The sequence below is a fragment of the Camelus bactrianus genome, chromosome 25, assembly GCF_048773025.1.
Source record: "Camelus bactrianus isolate YW-2024 breed Bactrian camel chromosome 25, ASM4877302v1, whole genome shotgun sequence".
NCBI lineage: Eukaryota > Metazoa > Chordata > Mammalia > Artiodactyla > Camelidae > Camelus > Camelus bactrianus.
The window spans coordinates 30596137-30621431 of NC_133563.1; the positions used below are offsets into that span (position 1 = coordinate 30596137).

General features: G+C 43.7%; 1 protein-coding gene across 3 annotated transcripts in view; it reads right to left on the bottom strand.

Moving 5' to 3' along the window:
* Positions 1–25295, bottom strand: part of ADCY8 (adenylate cyclase 8) — a 192768-nt gene that overhangs the window by 120006 nt on the left and 47467 nt on the right. For all 3 annotated transcript variants that reach the window (XM_010972658.3, XM_045508451.2, XM_074353082.1), the window contains exon 3: positions 78–208. In XM_010972658.3, the coding sequence (XP_010970960.2) occupies positions 78–208 (131 nt within the window). The remainder of the gene's footprint in view (positions 1–77; positions 209–25295) is intronic.

Consider the following 25295-nt stretch of genomic DNA (forward strand, 5'->3'; position numbering starts at 1 on the left):
TGCGGTGAGAGCAGCCGGGAGCGGGTGGATCGGGTGGATCGCGCAGAGGACGGGGGCGGGGCCGTCCTCTTTCTCACCTGACGTTCTCATAGCGGTGGATGTAGATCCGATGGAATTGGTGCTGCAGGTGCTCGTCTTCCACGTTGGTCATGTCGTTGATCATTTCCAGGACAACAAACCGGGGCAGCACGGACAGCACAAGCCGCTCCTGGAACAAAGCAATAAAAGGGACCACCTTGTAAGGCTGACCACTGAGTCTCGGAAGGGTGGATGGACCGTGCAGAGGTCGTGGGGCTCTTGTCTGAACTTCTTGAGGAGTTGCTAGTTTCATTCCATCCTATGAACATGACAAATATCTATGGAGTCTTTTTACTTGCCAGGCACTGCGCTGAGTGTTGGGTATATAATGGTGAAACAAATGGATGAGGGTCTGCTCTTGTTGAGCCTACATTCTAGTAGGGGTTACAGACATCGAAGTCTACACACCCAAACATACCCACACATGTTTACAAAATGGGACAAGTGCTGTGCAAGAACAGGTCACAGTCAAAGAGCATGACGGTCGATGACATGATTCAAATTGGGGTTAGGGATGACGTTTTGGGGGAACTGATATTTAAACTGATACATGAAAATTTAGAATGAGTCATGCTGTGTACTGCAAGGAGCTCCAGGAAGAGAAAACAGCAAGTGCAAATGTCCTAAGGCAGACAGAGAGCAGTGGCGTGGCTGGAGGATGGTGATAGAAGGATGCGGGGATAAGGGATAAGGTTGGAAGTGTAGATAAATCTGGCAGGCTTGTGTGAGATGTTAGCATTTAATTCCAACTAAAACTGGAAGCCACTGAGTGATATAACCAGAGGAGTGTCATAAACTGATTTATGTTTTAAAAGGTCACCTCTGGCTGTGGTTTAGACAATGAATTGTGAGAAGGGGGCCAAGAGCAGAGGCAGAGAGACCAGCTTGGGGAGCTCTTGCAGTGGCCCAGGTGAGAGGTGATGGGGGTAAGATCTATAGGATTGGCAACCAGCTGGGATGGCAGGAGAGAAAGAGGGTGTAACCATGGTGATGGCTAGGTTTTGAGTTTGCTTGATGGAGAGAATGTGCTACAATCACTGAACCAAGGAACCTAGGAGAGGAACCAGGCTTAGGAGACACTCTTTATTGAGAGGAGAGGAATGAGACACACTCAGCCTAAAAGTAGGGACCTAACACTTGGCAGAACAATATTCTCCCATCATGATCAAATGGTAGATAAAAACTAAACAACTGGTCATCTAGCAACATGAGCTAAATCCCAAAGAGATCTTGTGTTGTGGAAACCAGGCAGGAGTCCAGCTTCTACTCTATAATTTGCTCTAGTGAGGAATTTGGTTTAAGGCAGGTGCATTGTAAACATCATAGTTTCTCGTATCTTCATAGATATTTATGAATTCTAAGCATTCTCACCATCCATTCTTTCATTCGTTCCTTGCAAAACCCTGAAAATAAGCAAGTGCAAATAATTATTTCAGGTAATGACAGACTGAGTTAAGTTAAAACTACTTGTGTGGCCTGAACCACGTGGCCATGTGGCAGTGCCAGGATGCAATCTTGTGCCACGTTGTTCCTTGATGGGATTCTTGGTGAGATGGGAAAAGCCCCAGGTGTTGAGTCTAACAAGAGTTTCAATCGTGCCTCCACCACTTAATAGTAACGTAGCGTTAGGTGAGCTACGTCATCCCTCCGTGACTGAGTTCCCTAATTTGGCAAATAAAAGCATCTACCTCACAGATTTGCTGTGAGAATTCACTGAAATAAAAATAAGTGAGGGGCCTGGAGTTCATTCTTTCCCTTTTCCTCTCTGCTCTGCTTAACCCTGCTCTCATGTGAAGGGCTTTATTAATGAAGTTCCACTGAGCTTCATGTGATGAGGCTTTCTCCTCTCTTGAAAGCAATCCCATCGTGGGACTGAGAGGCATGCTTCTTGCAGATGCCCCTGCCCTCTGTCCATCCCGTGTTCATCAGCGCTGTCAGCTTCCCAGGTACTGGCGGCTGTGTTCATGTAATCACTGCGGGATGGAAGTCGGTGCTAATCACAGCTTTAAGGGGCACTTGGCGCCTCCGAAAGGTAGGTGCTAAGTAAATATTTGCTAAACCAATGAGTGAATGCATAGAAGGCAGAGACTGCGTGTAGCTTATGACTGCAGTCCCTCCAATGGCCAGCACAGTCCCTGGTACAGGATAATCATTTGTTAGATTCTTTAAGTGGCAGTGCACCCTCGATCCTCAAGTATGACATCAATGCTTTTATGGGAGACTTTTAAAATAAAATTTTAATAGCAAAATTCTCCAGCACCCAGGCTTGCCAGCCTCCAGCCAGCCCTGCTCCTGGCAACTGCCCCAGCTCCTCCCTCTGCAAAGCATTTTCTGCCAGGCGATGGGAAATCGCCTGGTGTCTGCTTAGAAAAGCCCATTTCCAACACTTGCTTCTCTCAGATTTGTTCACTGCTTGAGAAACATCATTCAAATCCCCTGAAAACACAGTCTGAAAGAAAACAGGGAAGTTTGCCCCTTAATACAATTCCCAGCTCCTACTGAGGCACAGGATCTGATTTTTCTGGCTTTGGAGATCAGAAGTACAACGCGACTCTCTCCTGGAGCCAGACGGTAGCCCAGGGTGGCCTTTGTGCTCCCATTCTGCACATCTTTTTCCTCCCTGGGTTTTTTCCCATTTGCATGAAAAGGGACCCTGGGTTGATTCCAAGTGCATCAGTGGCTCCTGCCTGGATTTCCCTATTCATGTCATCAAAAGGGCTTCGCGGGAATCAGTCGCTGCAGTGCATCCTGAGGGGGAAGTCAAGGTGAAAACAGCCAGGAATTCGGGATCTCTATTTTATACAAATGCTGGAGGTGGGGAAGAGAAGGGGAACGGAGCAGCCCTCTGAAGCGGGCAGCACTTCTGAGCTTACACGCAGCAGGGCTTCTGAATGGCTTCGGGGAGAACTCGCCACTCTCAAGCTCCTGCAAACTTAGACTCCCATTAATCTCTCTCTGCTGCTGGCAAAGCAATGTTAACTGCAGTCAAGGTCCAGGCACTGGCGAGACGCGTCCTCTGGGGCTATACATAATATCTTATTTTAAAGTCACTGCTCATTACGTAGCATGCCAAGTGCTTGGCATCCAGTATTAATCAAAACCTCACATTAATCGTAGAAGGAGGTAGGTGGCTATTTTCATTGCATTTTATGTACGAGGTCCTGGGATTTCAAAAATTTAGGTGAAATCAGGCAGTCTGGAGTCATACACTTGGTAAGTGCACAGTGAAGACTCAGGCTCATGTTCTTTCTCCTTTGAAACTTGGATTGTAATTCATCCATTTATTCACTTATTTACCACGTCAAGGAGTCGGTGCTATGTGACAAGTGTGCCGTGCTGGGCTTGGAGAATCAGCAGGAAACACAACAAGACACAGTGCTGGCCTCTGTAGAGCTATTGTGCTAGAGGTAACGGATGGACCATGGTGGAGATTAAGGGAGCCAGTGGCTGCCTTAGCGGGATGGTCAATGAAGGACTCTTCAAGGTGACTGTTATGCTGGGACCTGGATGGTAGAAGCAGCCAGTCTTGTGGAAAGCTAGGGAAAGGGGCAGAGGAGCAGCAAGCACTGAGGCTGTGGTATCGCGTCTCTCATTACATTTATTCGTTCATTCATTCAACACAGTTTTTACTGAGATTCTACTGTGGACAAATTTGTGAGAGGCTATGAATATATGAATAAACAAGGCAGATGTGGTCCTAGGATTTCATGGGGCGCTTACAGGCTTAGTCTCAGAGGTGACAAGTACAAGAACTGACAGTCATGGTGACTGAGAGGCAGCCTGTGAAGGTGGTTGTCAGTAGCTTGACAAGCACTATGACAGTAACTCAGGAGCAAGTCCTGGCTAGAAATGTGGGTAGACAACTCAGTGACTTAGGGCAGGCTGTGCGATCAGAGCCGGTGAGGTTCCGGGAGTCTTGTTAGAAATGGCAAGAAAAAGGAGAAGAAGCTGGGCTTCTATGTAGTTTATCATCAAGACTCAGAGGACGACAGAGACCGAGCGGTCAGAACTGGATCTTTAGAGTCGAAACTTTGGGTGTCTACCCTCTGGAATAAGGCGTGCTCATCACAAGTACAGGGGCTCCCCACCCCAGTGTTTTAGGCCATGCAGTTATTTAGATGAGCCACGTACTTCTCTGATCACGATGCCTTCCTGAACGGATCTGCTGAAGTGACACCATCTCTGTGAAGCTCTCCTTGAATCCTACGCCCTGTAGACCTGCCTCCTTCTGCTCCCATTGGAAGCTGCACCAACCTCTGTACGACTTTAATGCAGTAGAAGCTGTTCTGGCTGACCTCCGCTTAACCAACTCCAACGACTCAACTCGCTGGATTAACCCACTCTTTCCAGTCCCTCTGTCACTCATACCAGCAGGGCAGGCCACTACAGGGCTGAAGGTGCCCAGCTGGTAGGGAGCTCTCTAAATGTCCACAGCTTCTGTTCCGCCTGACCAGGAGTCACTGAGCTTGTTCCCAAACCCCGTTTTGTCAGTTTCGTCTTTGAGTGCACTGACTCAATTTAATTAGATGGTAAATAAAAATATTAAGTAAGAATAAGAGTTGCTGTTGATATGAGATTGGAATTGAATGCTTTGGAAAGACTTGGTAATACTGGCAGCTAGTACAGTGCAACCAAACTAGATGTCAACAAGACAGCCATAAGAATTTGTGGGAAAAATAATAAAAATCCAGAAGTCATTCTGATAATTTTGCAAGTACTTTTAAATTCTTGGCTCCATTTGAGAGAACTAGAAGTCTTGGCTGGTGCACTATTAGCTATGGTCTCTGTAAGAAACAACAGAGCCCTGCTAAGAAAAGTACCTTGGCCTTATTTGAAAAGACCAGATAATGAACTTGTTACTTTTAAGTTGCAGATAAAATATGCAATTGTTCATAATTCCTCCATTTGAACCTACTTTTTCAATTAACCAAGCCACGGCCCTTCCTGATGGCTTCAGCTCAAGGAATGCTGCAATTCTTATTTGGGTTCTGTCACCCTCCCTGAACTGTGAAGTATTTGAGAGCCAAGAGGATGTTTTTTCCACCTCTAGAACCTAACTCAGGCTGAGTGAGGAGGGAGTGGCCATATTATGATTCCTTTGGTGACAAAGAGGCAGATAGCCTACTTGACATCGGTAGGACGTAGCTTAAGCAAAATCAGGTTTATCGTAACTATCCTGGGTGTCTCAAGGGATCTAAGGGCCCAGTCGAGGCTGGACTTTGGAAACGAAAGGGTCCAGTGGCCCATAATGACTCTTTCCCCTAAACTTGGGTCTCTGCTTCTCCTGCAGGTCAGCTTCATCCTTCTCTCTCACTTCTCAGCCACTGGGAGCTCTCGGCCCTTACACCTTGTATCTTTGGCCATTTTGAGAAGATTCTTGCTCCGTTCAGGACTCAACATGTCCACATAAGGGCTCTGCTTGGGTCAAACTTCTAGTCCTACCGAAGGCTCATGGTCAAGGGTGCAGGGTCATGAAAAAGTTCATGGTCATTAATGTGGTGACCATTAAGAGGGGTGGGTTGGGTACAGCCGGGAGGAGGAAGTCCCAGAAAAGTGGGACACATGGTGGCATAAAAACCTATGTGTACAATATGGTGGCCAATGCACGTTTGTGGAAGGAACAGCTGCGTGACATGAATATCAGCACTTGAACAGGGGTCTGGCTCCGACAGAGGGATGGAGAGCAGGCAACCTGAAGTAAAGGGGAGTGAGAGAAAGGGCAGTGCAGTATTGCAGTCACGTGCATGGCCTTGGAGCTGGGCTCTAGGTTTGAATCCTGACTCTGCCCCTTCCTGACTCTGTGACTTGGCCTCTCTGTACCCCAGTTTTCCCATCTGTAAATTGGAGATGGTAACAACAGAGTCCCTTCACAGGGCTGGTGTAGGGTTAAACGAGTTAATATCTGTAAAAGAATTAGCTAGTGTCGGGCACACTGTAACCACAGCCCAAACGTTTGTTAAATTCACTGGCAAGGGTGCTCTATTTTAATCATTGTTTTAGAACTTTAATTGTATATTGGTGCAAAAGCTTAAAACTTTTAGCGTAGGGACATTACATAGGAAATATGAGGAAAATGAATAGAAAGAAGACAGTTGTCCTTTGGTTCCAGGACTCCCTGCAGATACCAAAATCCATGGAAGTTCAAGCGCCTTTTGTAAAATGGTATAGTGCTTGCATATAACCTATGAGTTACCTCCTGTGTACTTTAAATCATCTCTAGATTACTTATAATATCTAATACAACGGAAGTGTTATGTAAATAGTTGTCGGTATGCGGCACATTCAAGTTTTGCTTTTTGGAACTTTCTGGAATTTTTTTCCCAAATATTTCCCATCCACGGCTGGTTGAACTTGTGGGTACGCAGGGCTGAGTGTATGTGAAGAGGCAATTGTGCTACACAGTCAAAGACCTCCAGTCACACTTTTAGTAATTAAAACAATGTTAACATTTTGTTATCAAAATCTTGACTCTGACATTTGAATTTTTGTCATAAAGGGCTTTTATGGAATTTTCACCCAGAACTGTTACTGTTTCTGAAAGTTAAGTGTGAGCACAGCCATGTGGAAGCTAATGGGTTCCAGCCATGCGGAAGCTATTTAATTGACTCCTAAAGGCAAATTCTGTACATGCGCCTCAGGCTGATTCAGCAAGGAGGTTAGAAAGGTCTGGATGACATCCGCGCCTACTTGTGGGTGGCCTAAGACCCCAGGAACTTCGGTTCTGCTCAGAAATGCAAAGAATAAAGGGTTTTGGCATCAGCCAAGCTTGAGTTGAATCCTGGCTGAGCTCAACAACCGACTCCTGTGACCATGGTAACTTGTATGACTGACTCCTTGTGCCTCAGTTTCTCCATCTACAAAATGGGAGTCATGATACCTGCCTCCCAGGAATTGTTTTTTTACACTCAGTGACAAAGCCTCTTTTTTAGCTCCTGGTACACAGTAGGTGTTTATTAAATAGCCATACTCATCAGATGTATTGTAATTCATCCAACTGTCAACTCAGAGACCACCACCTGCATTGCTCCATTGTGCTTTTTATTATTAACATTCATTGGCACGTTTCAACAATGTCAGCAATAAAATACTCCACTCCACTCCCAGGATGACTGCTTAGCAGAGAACCTGGCATATGGAACACCTCCAGTTATTAGCTCTGTACATCATGTATTATTCTACATCTGTCATCAGTCTTACCCTACCCAAGGCTCAGCACGCCCATGGTAACCTTTAGTTGAGTTTGATGAATCAACAACTCTAATACTATGAAATAAAAAGGAAGGCACTTTTTTCCCTTTGGTAATGAAATGATAAACCAAAGGCATGATGACACTTGGGTGAGATCTTGAGTTCTCCTGAAAGGAATTTAGTCAGATGTGAGGAATAAAGAACACATTTGTGGGCCCGGAAAACATTAGGCACTAAATCTCCTGCGAAGCAGCCCCCTCTTGGAAATCTCTCTTTTAAGCACTTTGGAGGGCTTGAGGATTTCAGAGTCTTTTTAGAGAAAAAGGCTCTTTCACACAAGGTTTGATACTTTTCTCAGACACAGGCAGCATTACTCAGCATGGTGCTATTTTCAATAAAAGACATTGATGTGCAGGTCGGAAATCACAATCGGAAGAGCTGAATTTGAGTCTTTTTAAGGCAGGTGCTTACTAATTGTCTGATCTTAGGCAATGTACTTAATATCTCTGAATCTGAGTTTTCAGGCATAAAAGCAGGCATTAAATACAAATGATCAATAGGCATATGAAAAAATGCTCAATATCAATAATCATCAGAGAAATGCAAATCAAAACTACAATGAGGTATCACCTCACACCAGTCAGAATCGCCATCATTTAAAAGTCCACAAATGACAAATTCTGGAGAGGCTGTGGAGAAAAGGGAACCCTTCTACACTGCTGGTGGGAATGCAGTTTGGTGCAGCCACTGTGGAAAACAGTATGGAGATTCCTCAAAAGACTGGGAATAGACTTACCATATGACCCAGTAATCCCACTCCTGGGCATATATCGAGAGGAAACCTACTTCAGAAAGACACCTGCACCCCAATGTTCATAGCAGGACTATTTACAATAGCCAAGACATGGAAACAGCCTAAATGTCCATCGACAGATGACTGGATAAAGAAGCTGTGGTATATTTATACAATGGAATTCTATTCAGCCATAAAACCGACAACATAATGCCATTTGGAGCAACATGGATGTCCCTGGAGAATGTCATTCTAAGTGAAGTAAGCCAGAAAGAGAAAGAAAAATACCATATGAGATTGCTCATATGTAGAATCTTAAAAAAAAAGAACATAAATACAAAACAGAAAGACTCATAGACATAGAATACAAACTTGTGGTTGCCAAGGGGGTGGGGGGTGGGAAAGGAAAGACTGGGAGTTCAAAATTTGTAGATACTGAGAGGCATATGTAGAATAGATAAACAAGATTATACTGTGTAGCACAGGGAAGTATATACAAGACCTTGTGGTAGCTCATAGTGAAAAGAATGTGGCAATGAATATATGTATGTTCATGTATAACTGAAAAATTGTGCTCTACTCTGGAAATTGACACAACATTGTAAACTGACTATAATTCAATTAAAAAAAATCCTTGCTGACTGCTTCACCGAGGGGCTTTACTGAGGATGAGACTTTTAGTGGATATTACAGTGTCTTAAATAAAAAAGGAGCTTACAAAACAGAATCAGAGAAGAATATTCAGGCTGTGGGCAAAGATGCAGAGGCTGGATGGGAGATGGCAGCTCTGTGGATGAGTTCACCACTGTGGCAGGCTCTCCGTGAAGGGGGAATTGGTCAGAGCTGAGACTTGAGAATTCCGCTACAAATAGTTTGGAATGGCCCTTGAATGCTACGACAAGGAATTTGGTCTTTAGCCCACAGGGGAATAGGGAGGCAGGAAGTGATTTTTAAAATGGGGCAAGGGGAGGGAAGAAGGGTTAATATCATTTGTGTGACTGTGGAGAACCAATTGCATGGCTAAGGGACAGACAGAAAAGAGGTGACCAGTTGGGAGGTTGTGGCCAAGTCTCCTGCAAGGTAAGCAGATCTGAAGGCAGGCCAGTGCAGTGGGCAGAGAGGAGAATAGAATTGGAGAGATGAAAGAGAAGGTACTGTTACTGTACATGGTCTGGAAAAATTTCCAAAATGTTTTTGAAAGATCACATGGGCTGAAATAGCATAAACCAGTTGAGAAGTGGCATGGGAATCTATTTATACACATATAAACTTCACTTCTGTTTTCACCATGTGTCATGCAGTCTAGTTAACTGGGAGACCAAAAATGACTGCAATAAAATATTAATGACATTACGGTAAAGGTCGACCCAGAGCACCGCTTGTTTCTTGTCTGTGCCAAAAAGTCACCAGGATAATAGCTATGAAAAATGAAACGCTTTGAGCTGTTGGAGAGTCAGGACCCCTAGAACCACAGAGGGGCTTTTCCTGTTTGGAGCTGCACACGACGGGATCACACAGTATGTTCTCCTTTGGGTCGGGTTCTCCTGCTCTGCATCTAGGAAAACTGGGTCACTCGTGGGTCCTCACGCTCCTTAACTTTCCGGCAGTCACTGGAGGCTGTCATCCACTCCTCCTCTAAACCCTTCCGCTCCATCTCTTCAGATTCCCTACTCTTCTGGCTTTGTTGTTGTCGCTTGAGTGGTTTTTGTTTAAAAACTTTTTTTAACCTTTTTAGCACCATTGCTGATTCCTTCTCCTCTGCTCCTCCCTTTAAATGTCGGGAAACTTCATCTCAGTACTGCAGCTTCTTCCTTTCCTTGTTTGCACTACTTCCTAGGCTAACTCATCTAGGTAAAGGGCCTTCTTGTTTCTTTCTTTTCCCTTTTTAAAAATATTTTATTATTTTTTTAATTGAAGTACATTCAGTTACATTGTGTCAATTTCTGGTGTACAACAGTGTCCCAGTCATGCATATGCATACATATATTCGTTTTCATATTCTTTTCACTAAAGGTTATTTATTACAAGATATTGAACATAGGTCCCTGTGCTATACTGAAGGAACTTTTTAAAAAAAATTTATCTTTATATATAGTGGCTAACTTTTGTAAATCTCAAACTCCCAAATTTATCCCTTCCCACCCCCTTTCCCCCGGTAACCATAAGACAGTTTACTATGTTTGTGAGTCTGTTTCTGTTTTGTAGATGAGTTCATAGTGTCCTTTTTAGGGAAAGGGCTTTCCATGTGCCACATATGTGCTGATCTACTCCAGAGGTTGTATTTCAATCTTACCCTCTCGGTTAGTTAGACTCTGGGCTCATACGTCCAAGTGCCTACTTGACACCTCCACGTGGCTGAGTATTAGTCGTATAAGGTAACATGACCCAGAACGTGCTTCGGCCCCGTGTCCCATCACTTATCCCATTGAATGCCATCCTCTAGACACGAATCCTTCTGCTCCCTGATCATGGCAAGCCTGTTCCTACCCTATGGCCTTATGCGTTAGGTATCCCTTCTTCCTGGAATGTTCTTCCCCAGTCTCCTTGCTTCGTTTGCCCTTTCCCACCAGGACGCAGCTCATCAGGGCCCCAGCTGGGCACAGCACTCCAGGTTCTCGTCGTCACCTCGTCAGTTTCTGTCGTCGCAGCGTTCGTCACTACCAGTGTGCTCATACTGATTCATTTCTTCATCCACTTATTCTTGTTTCTTCTCATCTCCCCATAAGCCCGTGACAGCAGGGATCTTATCTTTCATTCCCAGGAGTAGTCTTAGTGCCTTAAGCAGCGTCTGGGACACAGTAGGTACTCAATAAACGTCAGCTGAAGTACTATCTGAGTGACTCACACTGCATCTTAAAGAGATACTCAGGCTGAGGAAGGGTTGAAGGATCAGGGGAGGGAAGCAGATAGATGAGCTTGGAGTGACTGAGGAGACACAGTCAACAGTGCAGACGGTCAAACCTTGGGACCCTCCCACAGGAATGTCTGGGGTCTCCAGGGATAGACACTGGAGAACAGCCGCCGTAATGATAACCGTGTATTAACTGGCATATTCAATTGCCTAGAACATCCTTTTCTTCGACATTTCAGGAGAACAGAGATTTCACCGTCTGTAGGTCAGTATATGTGCCTGCAATCTCTTCGAGTCTCTTGTCGTGTGTTCTGTTACACTGTTGTGTTCCATTTGTCAACGGAGCTGGGATCAGTTTGCAACACACATACATGCCCAGCAAAACTTAGATTTTGATGCATTTGCTTTTTCAGGACAAAACAACTGGCAAAGGAATAATAATGAAACCAGAAACAAGGCAACATTAAAAAATAAAATTAAAAAGGCCCAAAGGGTCTATTATGGAATGGCTTCCTGAGCCTGAAACATGACATTTCTTAAATTAACGTCAAAATACTTTGACATTCTTTTAAGGATCAGTTCATATTGAAAAACTTGTTTCGTAGTCAGAGGGTAAAAATGCTACATAAATTTAAAATGAAATGTTTTCTCTAGTGGGCATTCAGGGAAACCACAAGATTGAGGCCCAATGCAGGTACCATCCTGGACTTCAGACTGCCTGTGAGATGGAAGAGGCTGTGCTCTGACAGAAGGCAGATTAGATCTGAATCCATTTTCCAGCTGAGTGATTTTGCTTAAGTATCAATTTCCTTACCTGTAAAATGGGACTATAACCAGCCTTCCATGGTGTTGTGTCTCATATGAAAATGACAGCAGGGGTCACTGACTTACAGCAGGCACTCGGGAAATGCTAATTGCTCTCCTTTCTTCCCCACCTTTTTTTCCTTCTACACTTTAAACTCCTAAGATGAACCAGAAAAGAAGGCTTATATTAGATATTATGAATATCTAATATTTAGATATTTAATATCTAATATAAATAATATTAGAGCATCCTCTTTCATCTCGTGTCATTTTTGATAAGCCACAATGGTTGACAATAATAACAACTTCTTGCTTTTAAGTGGGGAAAATAATGAGAGGTGTGGTTTTTGTCCAGGGTCCTGTAGAGCTTCTGGGAAGGAAATCATGGACAACCCAAACTTACTAAATGTGGTAGATTGTATGCAAATACATGCCTTATAATCAGTGTGCCTTCCCATGCTGATTTTTGGGTTGGTTACATCACTTGCTTTGACCCATGGGACAAGAGCAAATATGTCACAAATGGAGGTTTCAAATGCGCTTGTACCCTGGGACTTACATTGCCTCTTGCCGTGCTTAGAACCTGCAGGCTGCCATGTGAGTGAACTTGAGCCAGCCTGAGGGAGGGTGAGGGCCACGTGGGAGAGAACTGGACGCCCTTGTCTACATAGTCTGCCCAGTTGCCACTTGTGTGACGGAGGCTCTCCTAGACCAACCACCAGCCCCAGACTTTCCAGCTGACAGCGGGCACACGAGGGAGCCCAGCAGAGATCAGCAGAGCTGATCAAACCAGAACTCACCAGCCAACCCACGGAATTGTGAGCTAAATAAATGGTGGTGGTTTTAAGCCGCTACACTGGGGGTTGTTATAAAGCAAATGTAACTGATGCCCCAAATGAACCGATGTAAGAAGATGAGGTGGTTGATTAGGATAATGACCAGGAGAGGGACCAGCATTTACTGAGCACCTGTTGTGTGTGACAGTTGTCACACAGCTTATTTTATTTGATCCTGACAGCTACCCAATGGAGCAAAGAAGCCTATTTTACAGCTGAGAAAAATAAATCCAGAGAGAGTATATATTGTCCAAGAACATAGCACAAAGTGGATATTATTATCCTGTTTTGTAAATGAGTATATTGGCTCAGAAGTGGAAAGATTTGCCCAAGAGATCTAACAACTGTAAGTGACAGAACCAGACTTGGTGACTCAGTAAGTTTGGCACAAAAGTCGGTGATCTTTTGAATACTCTTGATGATTCATTGTACCAAATGCTTCCAAAGCTGCCCCCTCTCTGTCAGTACAGCTAGCACCCTGTCCATCAAGCACCAATCATTCTTCTGGTTCACTGTCCTTTGATGAGTTCTCTATGCTTTACCATCAAGAGTAGTGGCTACAGTCTCAGAGGAGGGACAGATGCCCTGCTCCTGGCATGCTCCCTCACGGGGTCCTTTCCAACCATGCCTAGGACAGCATTTTAAAAATTGGAACTTGTGACACATTTGTGGCCTGAAATCACCTTTAGTGGCTCATACACAGCATTGAAAAATGAAACAAACACAACCAAAAAACACCTGAATCGAATGACCGTGAAGGGGAGTGTGGTGTCATGGATCTCTGCTTCACATATATTCCTTTGTGTACTAAGTCATCATGTAAAATGCACTTCTTATTGGGAGATGCAGTGGAAAAAGCAAAAAGCCCACAGATACCCCTTTCTGAATCCGAGGCTGAAAAGCTAGTGACTGCATTTCCCCAAATCCTGCAGCTGTGGGTCTGATTCGGGTTTTGACAATTAGATTTAGAATTTGGTGGAGGAGGGTATAGCTCAGAGGTAAAGTGCATGCTTAGCGTGCACGAGGTCCTGGGTTCAATCCCCACTGCCGCCATTAAAAAATAATAATTAAAAAAATAAAATTCAATTAGAAAAAGAGAATTTGGAGGTTAGACTGAAGCTACTCTTCATCTACTTCTCCTTTTTGTTGCTGGCAATCGTGATTATGGAGATCCTGGGATTTTAAATAGCAGCCTTCCGGTATCTGGTCACAAGATTCGTGGCTGTTTGGAAGGCAGCCGCTGCCCGTGTTTTGCCAGGGTGGACAGAAAAGGTGGCATTGCTCTGGAACTAACAGCCCTGGCCACAGTGGCTTCCTGATCCTTACCCTTCACAGCAAGTGGCAAGCTGGTTTACAAGGTCTAGAAGAGAAACATCAATTTAACCCGCCTCCAAGGCCAAGGGACAAGAAAAGTCCTCTGGTTTAATCGCAGCAGGAGGAAGGGGAGCAGGAAGGCATTTCACCATCTCATCACCACTCGAAAACCCTTTCTAAAATGCATCAGGCCCTCTGAGATTACGCACTCCCTGGAAGTCCTCCTGACCATACATTTGCAAATGTCACACACCGCACTGTTCCCTACTGTTCCATTACACACGGAAAGAGCGTCCCTATTTGGCTCTGTTTCTGTATTCAATTCAATTTCCGTCAATAAACAGCCACTGTGCTTGATGTGAGCCAGACTCTGAGGTGTTCCTAGGTGCTGAGTAAGACTCCAGCCCCGGAGAACTCAGAGCCCGTGGGGAATGCAGATGCAGGAACATTCCAGATGCTCACTTCAATAAGCTCTGTCATAGAAGCAAGAAGCTGGCCCTTTGGGGACACTAGGAGTGACACGGAGGAGGGCCGGGTAAGTGGAGCCTGGTGGTGTCTGCCCTTCAGTCACACCACAGCGTTAACGTCAGATGAGTCTCACAGTAATTCCTGGAGAGGGGCTGGGTTATTCCAATTTAACAGATAAGAAAACTGAGGCCCATCGAGTTACATTCTCTGCCCAAGTTTATGCGTCTAATAAGGGGCAAAGCTGGGATTTAATATCAGGTTTGTCAGAACTGATGGAGCAATTTGGGTGCCTGTAAACAGAGTCAGGGTTTTCCCAGAAATAACATTTTCTAGTGAAATTCTAACACTGAGAAAAATCAGAAATTACAGAGAGCTTTATCTCTGGATAACTCTCAGCTACATTCCCCTTGATTCTGAGAAATTCCTTTCACACACTGGACACTTCAAAATCTATTGTAATAATATGCTATCTTTGGCAGTGAGGAACAGGAAGGATGTTATAAAAGCTACCCAGTATTGCTTCCATTTGCTAAAAAGACACACATCCTTTGGACAACTGCAAATCCTGGTGTGGAAAAGATCTCTATGTTGTATGTTCTTCTTTTTTTCTTTTCTGTTTTTTTTTTTTTCCCAAGAATATTTGGACTGACGTGGCAGAGTGTGTAAATTTTCAAACTGGTATCCATGTCCAAGGATGGTAACCTCTTAGGTATTTACGAGATGAAAGAAGGCTTTGGTCCTGAAGGTGTGGTGGGGAGAGAATCTAATCTATTCCAAGTGGGCTGATTCAGGATTTGTGGGTCCTGAGATGTAAGTAAGTTGGAGGGATCCTCTTTAAGAGAAATATTGCAAATCATAACTACAAACTTCCTCGGGCCCCTTGGAGGGCCTTGGAAGGGCCTTGGAAGTCAAGGGCCTTGAAGCTTAAACTTCACTGGTGTCACCATAAGCCTGCTTCTGAGCAGGTAAACTATCTTTCATTATTATAAATGTTGGAAGGTGCCAACACTTTGGAGCTTGTGGCTGCATGTAGACAGATAAAACGCAGTGTTGCTTATTTCAAGTATTAATATGCAACCATTTCCATAGATACCTGATTATAAGTATGCCCCAGTATGTGTTTTAGAAGGCTCTTTGAACACCCTCTTTGACACAGTGAATTCTTAGCTTCTAATTCAATTGTTATGATTCTAGTAGCTTTTTTAAAAAACATTAATCTACAGATGTTTTATATACTCATTCACTGAAATTTTAAAAACACTGAATTTATGTTTTATCTTGATACAGAGCAAAGCTTTTCACATTTCTTCAAAAACATCGTATTTTAATAGCAGTTGGAGTAGAGGGCTACTTTGGAGGGTGAAAGATGGATTAAAATTCAAATAAGGAGCCCCTCGCTTGCCCCATTATAGCTTGTATATCCTCCTCCTTGACATTAAAAAAAAAACCTAAAGTTAAAAAAAAAACCTTGTATCTGTAGTGTGTGTACAGTTAAAAATTACCTCCAAGTGTACTGACCCATTTAATGGTGAAAAGAATCCTGAAGGTCGAAGTTAGTAAAATGACTTTACAGATGAAGAAACAGAGCCTCAGAGAAGTAATCTGATCAAGGTCAGCCTATATGTTAATATGGGACACCAAGTCATAGATCCTGTTTCTGCTGTATCTCAAAAAGCCAGGACTGTCAAGGCCAGAACTCCAGGAAAGGAACTGAGTCAGTGGCTGGAGGACACGGCAGAGGCAGTGTGGCTGGTGACCCCGGAGCGGTCACAGCTCTGCAAATGGTGAAACTGCTCAGGTCAGGGGTGGGCGCGTGGTCTCTGTAGCCCACTCCTCAGCGCCTGTAAAACCCGCTGGCTACGGAGCTGAATCATTACTTTTCACTTCGGGGTTTAATTACAAGCTTATGTCAATTTTCTGCTCACGAGAAGAACAGCTATCAAACATTTTGTCATTTACATTTGAAAAGCAGGAAGTATCATAATTGTTCAGTGCTTATCTGGGAAATACATACATTATTCGTTCATTAGTTCTCTCCTTTATAATTTCAGTTGACAAACACGAGCAGCTACCCCTCACAAATGAAGGTGTAATTCAGTTGCCTTTGGCTTCCCTAGCTTCTCACAGTCCAAACATCTCAGTCCGTTGCTCTTTTACGCTTGTTTAAAGTCCATTAGGTCTCTGGTAGTCAGGATTTTGTTTTCTGTGGAATGTATTAGTTGATAATTAAAGCAAACACCTAACAAAGAGTAGAAACTGTATTGACAACCCCACTACCAACCACAGACCTTACGGGTACTTACTACGTATCAAGCTCCATACATGAATCATTTCATTTAATCCTCACAACTCATGAGGTAGAAACATTTCTTCTTGTTTTTACACAGATGTGGAAACTGAGGCACAGAGAGGTTAGGTGGTTGTCTGAATGGCACAGAGCAAGTAAGTGGCAGTGCCTGGATATGATCTTATCTGGACTCATTCCTAAGTGAATTCAATGCACCAGGCTCTGTGCTATGGAGCCTCATACAGGGTTCATCCTTTTCTTAGGTGCAATGGATCACGTGGGACTGACTCTCGTGTCACAACCTTTCCCCACATCTTTGTATAATCTATTGTAGAATATCATCCACTACTCATTCATGCATCTGGAGAACTGTTACTTAGCAAACATGCACTAAGGAACGAGTCTGCGGCAGGCACTGTGCTCCGCACTGCGCAGAGCAGTAGATAAGTTTCACTTCTGCCTTCACTGGGTATGCAGTCTAGTTGATGGAGAGGCAGAAAATGACTGCAATAAAATATTGATGGCATCACGATAAAAGTCAGAACAGTGCACCACCTGTCTCTTGCCTGTTCCAAAGAGATACCAGGATAATGGATACAAAAAATAAAATGCTCTGAGCTGTCGGAGAGTCAGGAGGTGTAAAGATGAAATATTTACATCCCAGTGATTAATAGACAAAAGGAGTAGCTTCCACAGAGCTAAACCACAAGCTTTTTTGGACAATGGGAAGGAAGAAAGAAGAGTTGGTGGAGCAGAAACTTCAACAGGAACACCCTCTGTGGGATGTGAAAACCTCTGCAGAATCTAGCATCCAATGGACTAAAGGGGAAAGGGAAATTCTTCTTCAATATTTGTCAACAATACTCTCATATTCGGGGAAGGGCCTCCTGGGAAATGCTCTACAATTCAGTCATTATTTTATTCATTTGATACAATGTTACTTACTCAATGTCTGATACCAGGTAAGATACCATGGAGGGAGGGCAGAACATGAGTTCTCCATGCATCGAGAAACTTGCAAGAAAGTGTCAAGATATAAGACATGCCACATAAGACAAGTTGCAAAGTGCCAAACTTACCAAACTCTAGTTTATTCTGGAAAATTCTATCTAGAAAATCTCATCTCATTTTTATTTCTGGCGTCTAACTCAGAGCTCAGCCTACATTTCATAACACACTAACTTGATTGGATAGTGATAATACATTTGTTTCTATTATGAAAACTCTGAAGAGGAGTCTCAGAAAAAACTGATTCGTGTAGAACTTTGATTGGATTTTGATGGCTTAGCTGAGTCCTAAATAATGAAGGGAAATCAATCAAGTGTATTAGATAGCCCCTGGATCAAGCCATGCCTGAAGGCTGCTAGCAATGGGACTCAGTAAGTCTAAAGTTCATTCAGGAGGAGTGTACACTTTGTAAATAATCTTCAGCAGTTGTAATCAATTTCTTGCACCTGATGGGCAGGTAGGTACAAAACTGGGGACTTTGGAATAGTTGGGAGGAGCAAAGAAGGTGCAAAAATCCCATGTGAGAAAAGCAAAAGGTACTTCCCCCAAATCCTACATTATCCATCAATGGCAGTAGGAGCCTTCATGGAGGTTTCACTGGAAGCTGGTACCTCCATGAGCCACTGGGTCTCCTCTGAGTAGATTCACTGTATCTTTTCCCCAGTTAAGTAAACTTGTTTGATTTCCACACGTCTCTCTGTGTAGTCCCATTGATTGCAGCACAAGCCTAGTGTGGCAATTATGCACCTACCCCTAGATATTTAGGAGCATGAGGCAATGCATTCCCCTTGTTGCCAAGACCAAAATTAGTTAGACAGTCTCCGGTGGAGAAGAGGGGGCATGGGGAAGGGAGGAAGGAATATATGGCAATGCACGGATCGTGAACAGTGTGGTATGTCCAGGAGACGCCATTATTCCATATAGAAAATGGCTGGTATATGGGCTGTGGAGCAAGATTGTGTAAGTCCGAACACAAGCTCTGCAACTTACTAGCTGTTGCATAATCTCTCTGTTTATTGCTTTCTTCGTCTATAAAGCAGAGGTTAAAATACCGCCCGCCTCACAGGGCTGCTCTGAAGGTTAAATGCTGTAACCTGTGCAAAGTGTATAGGACAGCATTTAGTGCATAGTGATGGTTATGTAAGGGCTAGTTACTGCTAATTCTATCCGGGTAGTGTTTAAGGTGGAGAGGTAAGAGACGAATTGGATTTCATTCTAAAGGCAGTGGGAATGTTTTAATTAAGTTTCTAGGAGTGCTGTAAAAAAATCACCTTCAAACTAAGTGACTGCAAAGAGCAGAAATTCCTTCCCTCTTAGTTCTGGAGGCCAGGAGTCTGAAATCAAGGTGTAGGCAGGTCAGTTCCTTTCAGGGGCTCTTAGTGAGAAACTGTCCAGTCTCCCAGCTTCTGGTGGCTGCCAGCAGCCCTTGGTGTTCCTCGGCGTGTAGCCGCGTCACTCCAACCTCTCTGCCTCTGTCTTCACGTGGCATGTCCCCCATGTGTTTCTCCTCTCTGTCTGTATTTCTGTGTGTTCTCTCTTCTTATAAGAACACCAATCATATTGAATTAAGGCTCATCCTAAGCCAGAATAAATTCATCTTAAATTGATTACATCTGCAAAGGCCCTTCTTCCAAATAAGGCCACATTTTGAGGTTCAAGCAGACATGAACTTGGAGGGGGGCACTATTCAATCCAATTTACAAGTCACGGAGGTGACCTGAGCAGATTTCGGTTTTATAAGGATAACTCTGGCTGCGCAGAGAGAACAACGTGCAAGGAGTCAGGGGCTGCTGCGGCGATCCAGGAGAGACATGGGACAAGAAGCGGGATTAGAGAGTTGGAGGAAAATATGGGAGATGGCCAGGGAGGCGAACCAACTGCTCAGGACCATGGCTGGGTGTCAGGCAGGGTGAAGAGGAGGCGTTCATGTGGGTTTGGAGAGCTGGTGGACCAGCGGTGCTGTTCACTGGAGGACATACTGGGGAGACAGAAGCTTTGGAGAAGGAGAGACTAAGCTTGTTGAGTGAATGGAGGTTGAAATGATTATTTCACCTTACGTCAAATTTCAACTTGCTTTGAGAGCACAGCTTTCAGCCTGTCTCAACTTTATAGACTCTAACTGCTCATCAAGAGTCGTTTCAATATTTTCCCAAGGTTGATTTGGATTTTTTATAGATAATTAACAAAATGGCACTGTATCACAGTAAATCTCTACTTAACTGGCTCAGTAACTTATCCTACCAATGAGGGTACTCAAAATGTTAAAAACTCATAGCTTGCCAGCCCCGCCTGGTCCTTCTCCCAAGTCTGCCTCATCAGCTGCATTGTGTCTTTACCAAGAGGCGGTAGTGTTCGTTTCCAAATTTTTTGTGTCAGTTATATTTACAGTTGCTATTGCCAAACTTCAGTAAATGTAGTGCAAACAGTAAACTATGAATGGGAAAATAAAGCAAGCTTTTGCTTCTATGAAAAGTTGATTGTTTCGAGAATACTGTTTCCTTCTGAAAAACAAAATGCTTTCAATCTGGGTGTGGGCAACACATTTGCAATTGACTGAAAACAAAGAGAAAACTCTAGAATGGTTCTGTTCTCAGATTGCTCAAAAAGTATTTTTAAATTATTTGCTTCTTTTATGGCCAATTCACTTTGACAGCATTTATGCAAAATAGAGGGTGTAGCTGGGTCCCATCAACGGACCCACGTTCATATCCAGTTGAAATAAGCTATTTTAGGCAAGGATCATTTTTTAAAAAATATATATATTTTATTTTCCCTCTCCTTTATTCTATGACCACTTTTGAAATGTGCCTCAACTCTATCCAGGGTACAAATCATACCTTCCCTGCAGCATTTTACAGTTAGGCTGTGTTCGGTTTCTAGTTCTAATTTCTTTAGTCGAAGTTCCCCGGACGGATTTATGGGCTGAGAGGGCCCCACACGGCTGTTCAGCTGCACTTTACCTTCTCCGGGTGGGATCAAAGGTGTGGAGGGCCACGATGGTGATTGATTTCTTCTATCTGAACTGCCTCTGGAAATGTTAATTGTATGCAAATGAGTGCAGAATATTGACCTCTCTTTCAATCAGGGCGGGTATTTAAAATTAATACCGCACAGGGATGCTAAGTATAAGAACACAAAGAGCAAGAAGAAAAAGCGTAGTTACGAGAATCAGAGTGTGTCCTGCTGTGAAACTCAGGACATGGCCCAGGTGGTCCAGAAGCACAAGGACCAACTATGATGCCCAACGCTCATCTTTATGGCTTGATCTCCTCACAGCAACCGTGAGAAACAGGGATTATCATTTCCGACAGATGAAGGATCCAAACAAAGTGCAGAGAATTTGAGTGGTGCACCCAAGGTCACCCAGATATGGAGTTGGAACTAGCAATCAAATACAGGTTTGTTCTTCTTCAAAGCTTTCACTCTTTCAACCATGCCAGAAGATGCAAATAATGTGCTGGAAAGATTGCAAAGAACAAGGGAGCCAGATGATTGCAAGAGTTGCAAGGGGGTAAACACAGTCATTTGAGAAAAGTTAGCTGTTACAGGAGAGTCGAAGGCCAGTAACACTGTGTCTCCCTTCAGCGCTCAGGGTCTTACTGACAATTAGAGAGGCTCCCGGTGCTAACCGCGGTACTGGGCAGAGTGACAAAACCCATGTAAAATGTCTAAGTGCCAGGGAAAAAGAGATAGCTCAGGGCTGGATACAGTAGAGGAGGCTTCCTAAAGGGAGGGCATCTCAGCATTAGTTTGGGGCATTGGTGAGATTTTCTACAGAAATAGCTCTAACATTTGTAGAGTTCTTTACGGTTGAAATAACACTTTTTCAAGCATTATGTTATTTGTCTCTCAGAGCACCCCCGTCGGTGGGTTAGGGCAGGAATGATCATTTCTAATCGAGAGTTGAGGAAACTCACACACAAAGGGATTCGACAACTTGCTCACAGTCACGCCAGCAAGTTGGAAATTGATGTGGGATGAGGATCCAGGGCGGCACCATCCAGTGCAAATAACAGGAATATCAGGTGAGCTACATACAGAATTAAAACATGCCTAGTGCATACATAAAACAAGGAAAAAGAACACAGTTGAAATTCATGTCTATAGCATATTCTATTTAACCACACATCGACCAAATATCATTTCAATGTGTCATCAATATGCAACCAATAAGCAAAAAGTTATTAATGAGATAATTTGCATTCCTTTCTGGGGGGCACTGTCTTCAAAATCTGTATTTTATACTCACAGCACATTTCAATTTAGACTAGGCACATCTCAGCTGTTCAATATCCACAAGTGGCTAATGGCCAGCGTACTGGACCGAGCAGACTTTTTTCTAATTCCTGGTCTTTCTGCTCTGCTAAACTGCTTCACAAACACAGATGGAGGGAGAAGAGAGTAGGCTGTCTCCTGCAAAGGGGACATTAGGAGCAGGTAATTGTGGAGGGACACAACTGGTACCTCAGAAGGGGCAATGAAAGAGAGTTTAATGAAGAGTTAAGGAACCCAAGCATGGATGGCAAAGCACCCCAATCTAGGAAGAGTGGAGCTACAAACACTCCGGGAACCTGGAAAACCCTGTAGCTTTAGGAGATGGCTGCCTCGTTAAGAACTATGGTTAGTCCACCATCCAGCTGGGTAGATGGTGGGGAGATCAATCCATTGGCCTCTTTGCCTCCCCATCTTCTAGTCTCCATCCAATGCCTCCCTTTGTCCAAACTGACCAGGCAGCGAGCCTGTTGACGCATTGGTAAAGGTTAGCCTCCGGGGGCCCAGAGAAAGGCAGAGAAGGACAGAGGCTGGAGCTGGGGGACAAGCAGGGAACAACCAGCAAGAAATCAAAGGCACAGTGTTTGGAGGCATGCTTACTGACCCGGATGGAGAGCAAGAATGCAAGGACAGAGGCAGCAAGTGACACGACTGCAAAGTCGGGCTGGAGCCGGGTAGTGGCTGGGCTGTAACTTTGTGTAAATGAGATGGGTCAGTACTCTCCCCACATTAGCAACCACGGAGGGTTTAGTGTGGACTCTTATAAAGCCAAAAATGGGCACACGAAGGTGATCCTGACAGGCGTTACACTCTGTGCTGAGGTTTAGAGATGTGAATTAGTTGCATCCTTCACCTCTCAGATGAACAAGCTGAGAAAGGGATAAGGGAGGCAGGTAGGAAACAAGACAGACACTTTATTACTAGCAAAAGGAGGGGGAATGTGGCTACAAAGTGAGTAAACATTGGGGGTCCCATGCCTTCTTTTTGAACTAGCTACAGCTCTCCAGCCAGAGACAGAGCATCTCAGCCACTGCGAGGCTCACTGAATCAGTGGGCTCCCAATGGGGAGGAAAGCAGCCTTCAGGGGTGGACTCCCTGTGGGGAGAAGAGGATACACATTCTTACCCCACAAAAAGGCTCGGACAACGAGTACATTACATAGGAATCTTACTGCGAGATGCAGAGGGACATGAATAGACAGAGGGAAAACAGTAGCTCATGCTCCATGCATTCCCATGAAGCCCCATATATTTGTAGAGTCTCCTTTTCCATAGATCATGAAGAAAATGGAAAGAAGCAAAATACAGCTTTTTTCTTTTCCAGAAGAATTTTAGGGCGGAGTGACTCCAGGTGGTTAGACCAGTTCACACGAGTTAGAAGCTGGTTAGCACCAGTTAGGAAGCTATTTTGTGGGAGGACTTACATAGCATTTGAAGAGGAAAAATAGGGACGGTTAGTAACTGTACGGTGGAGACAGCATCAGCAGGAACTGGTGCCACAGTTGATGGAGATGGATCGGGCACAAGGATGTGCCATATAGAAAGAAAGCACATTTTAGGGGGATGAGAGAATCCTGGACAGGCTGAGCCAGTGTTACCCGTGGGAGATGCAGGTGAAGCCTTCCAGCCGGAACTTGATGATGGGCATCTGGAGTTCAGTAAAGAACATGGTGTTAGAGATATTGACATGGGAACCATCCAGAAGTGATGGTTGAAGTCATGATAAATCACCAAAAGAGAAACGAGATAAAAATGCCTATTTAATGGCTGTTTAAATTTAAATGAATTAAAAAAAAAACCCACAATTTCTCAGTCAAACCAGCTACATTCATTTCATGTGCTGCTGTATAGTTATATGTGTTTAGTGGCTTCTGGATAAACACAGATACAGAGTATTCCCATCATCACAGGAAATCCTATTGGACAGCACAGTTGTTGAACATTATATATTGGGTGAGGAGGGTGACTGGAATAACATTTTATTTTTTCTCCCAAAAATACCTGAAAGAAATGAAATAAAACCTTGAAAGAAATGGGGCACAGAGGAAGAGCTTTCAAGGAGCGAGATGATCAAGAAGATGCCTCTAAATACAGTTTTAAAAATCTTGCTTGGGCAGAGCTCTACCTAGGCAGAAGTTATTTATATAAAAGACTAACAGAAGGTGAAATTGGACTGGTAGATGGAGGAAGTTAACATTATTAATTGTCAGGGAGAGAGCAGACTCCTGGTTTGGAGGACAAAGACCCCAAAAATCGTACCATGAGACGAGAGTTTTTTTCCAAATCTATTTATTCACAAATATTTTTGAGTGAAAGGATATTTGGAAAACACAATTGTAGCACTCATTAAATGTTGATTGTCTCTGCTTTTCCTCCTAGCTTGGGTTCTTTTCCCTCTTGGGTCCACAGCTATTGTGAAGATCACAAATAAAATATATGTCTAATCGTCAAAGAGTTCTTAGTGTAGAGGGAAAACTAAAGCAAGAGCATAGAATGTAGAAAGAGATTAATTCCATAAAGAAATATACACATGAAACACTCATGGAGATCACAGTGAGGGGGAAGACAGAGGGTCTTTGTGGAGGGGCTTTGAGCTGAGCTCTGAAGAGTGGGTAAGGTTTAGGGATGAAAGGAATGATAACTGGGTAGGTAGAAAAGTGTAAGCAAGGGCATGAGTGTAGTAAGGTAATAAGAATGTTTAGGAAACCAAGAATATTCCACTACAAACTAGAGAATGTATGAAATACATCAATAATAGAACAGGAAGAACATGGTGGATAGTACACGGGCGGTCTTAAACGTAGGAGATGAGGAATAGCAAAACAAGAAATGGCTTGATTAGGAGGCTTAGGAGGTTTTGGGGGAGCATAAAGAGAAGAACCATCTAATTGGAGCAGAAAAAACAAATATTCTGAGATTCTGCCACTTCCGGGTCAACTTTGACTCTTCCTTGAACGAATGAATGAATGAATGTCGAGGCTCTGCCTTACAAGTCAGCAGTTATCTACAGCTTTAAAACCACTTCCCTGGATGCTATGGAGCACCATCATGCATCAGACTCAGTAAGCAACCCAACTTTCTCACCCAATCTATTGTCCAAATCACGTGCTTGCACCAACATTGTCTAACAAAGATGTTTAAGTTAAACAGAATTGCTTTCATACAGCTAAAACATCTGCTGCATTTAGTAATAATCTTCCTTCTGTTGTAACATATGGCATCATCAGAAACTTTATTCCAGGGCCCTCAGAGCTTCTGAGATGCTTCAAAATGCCACGATTACCATAAGTAGGTTTCCGCAATTCTCAGAGGTGAAAGAAAAACAATTGATTCATTTTAATATTTAAAATAAACATGGGCCATTTGGATCATTTGGGAAGAGAGGTGGGATTACAAA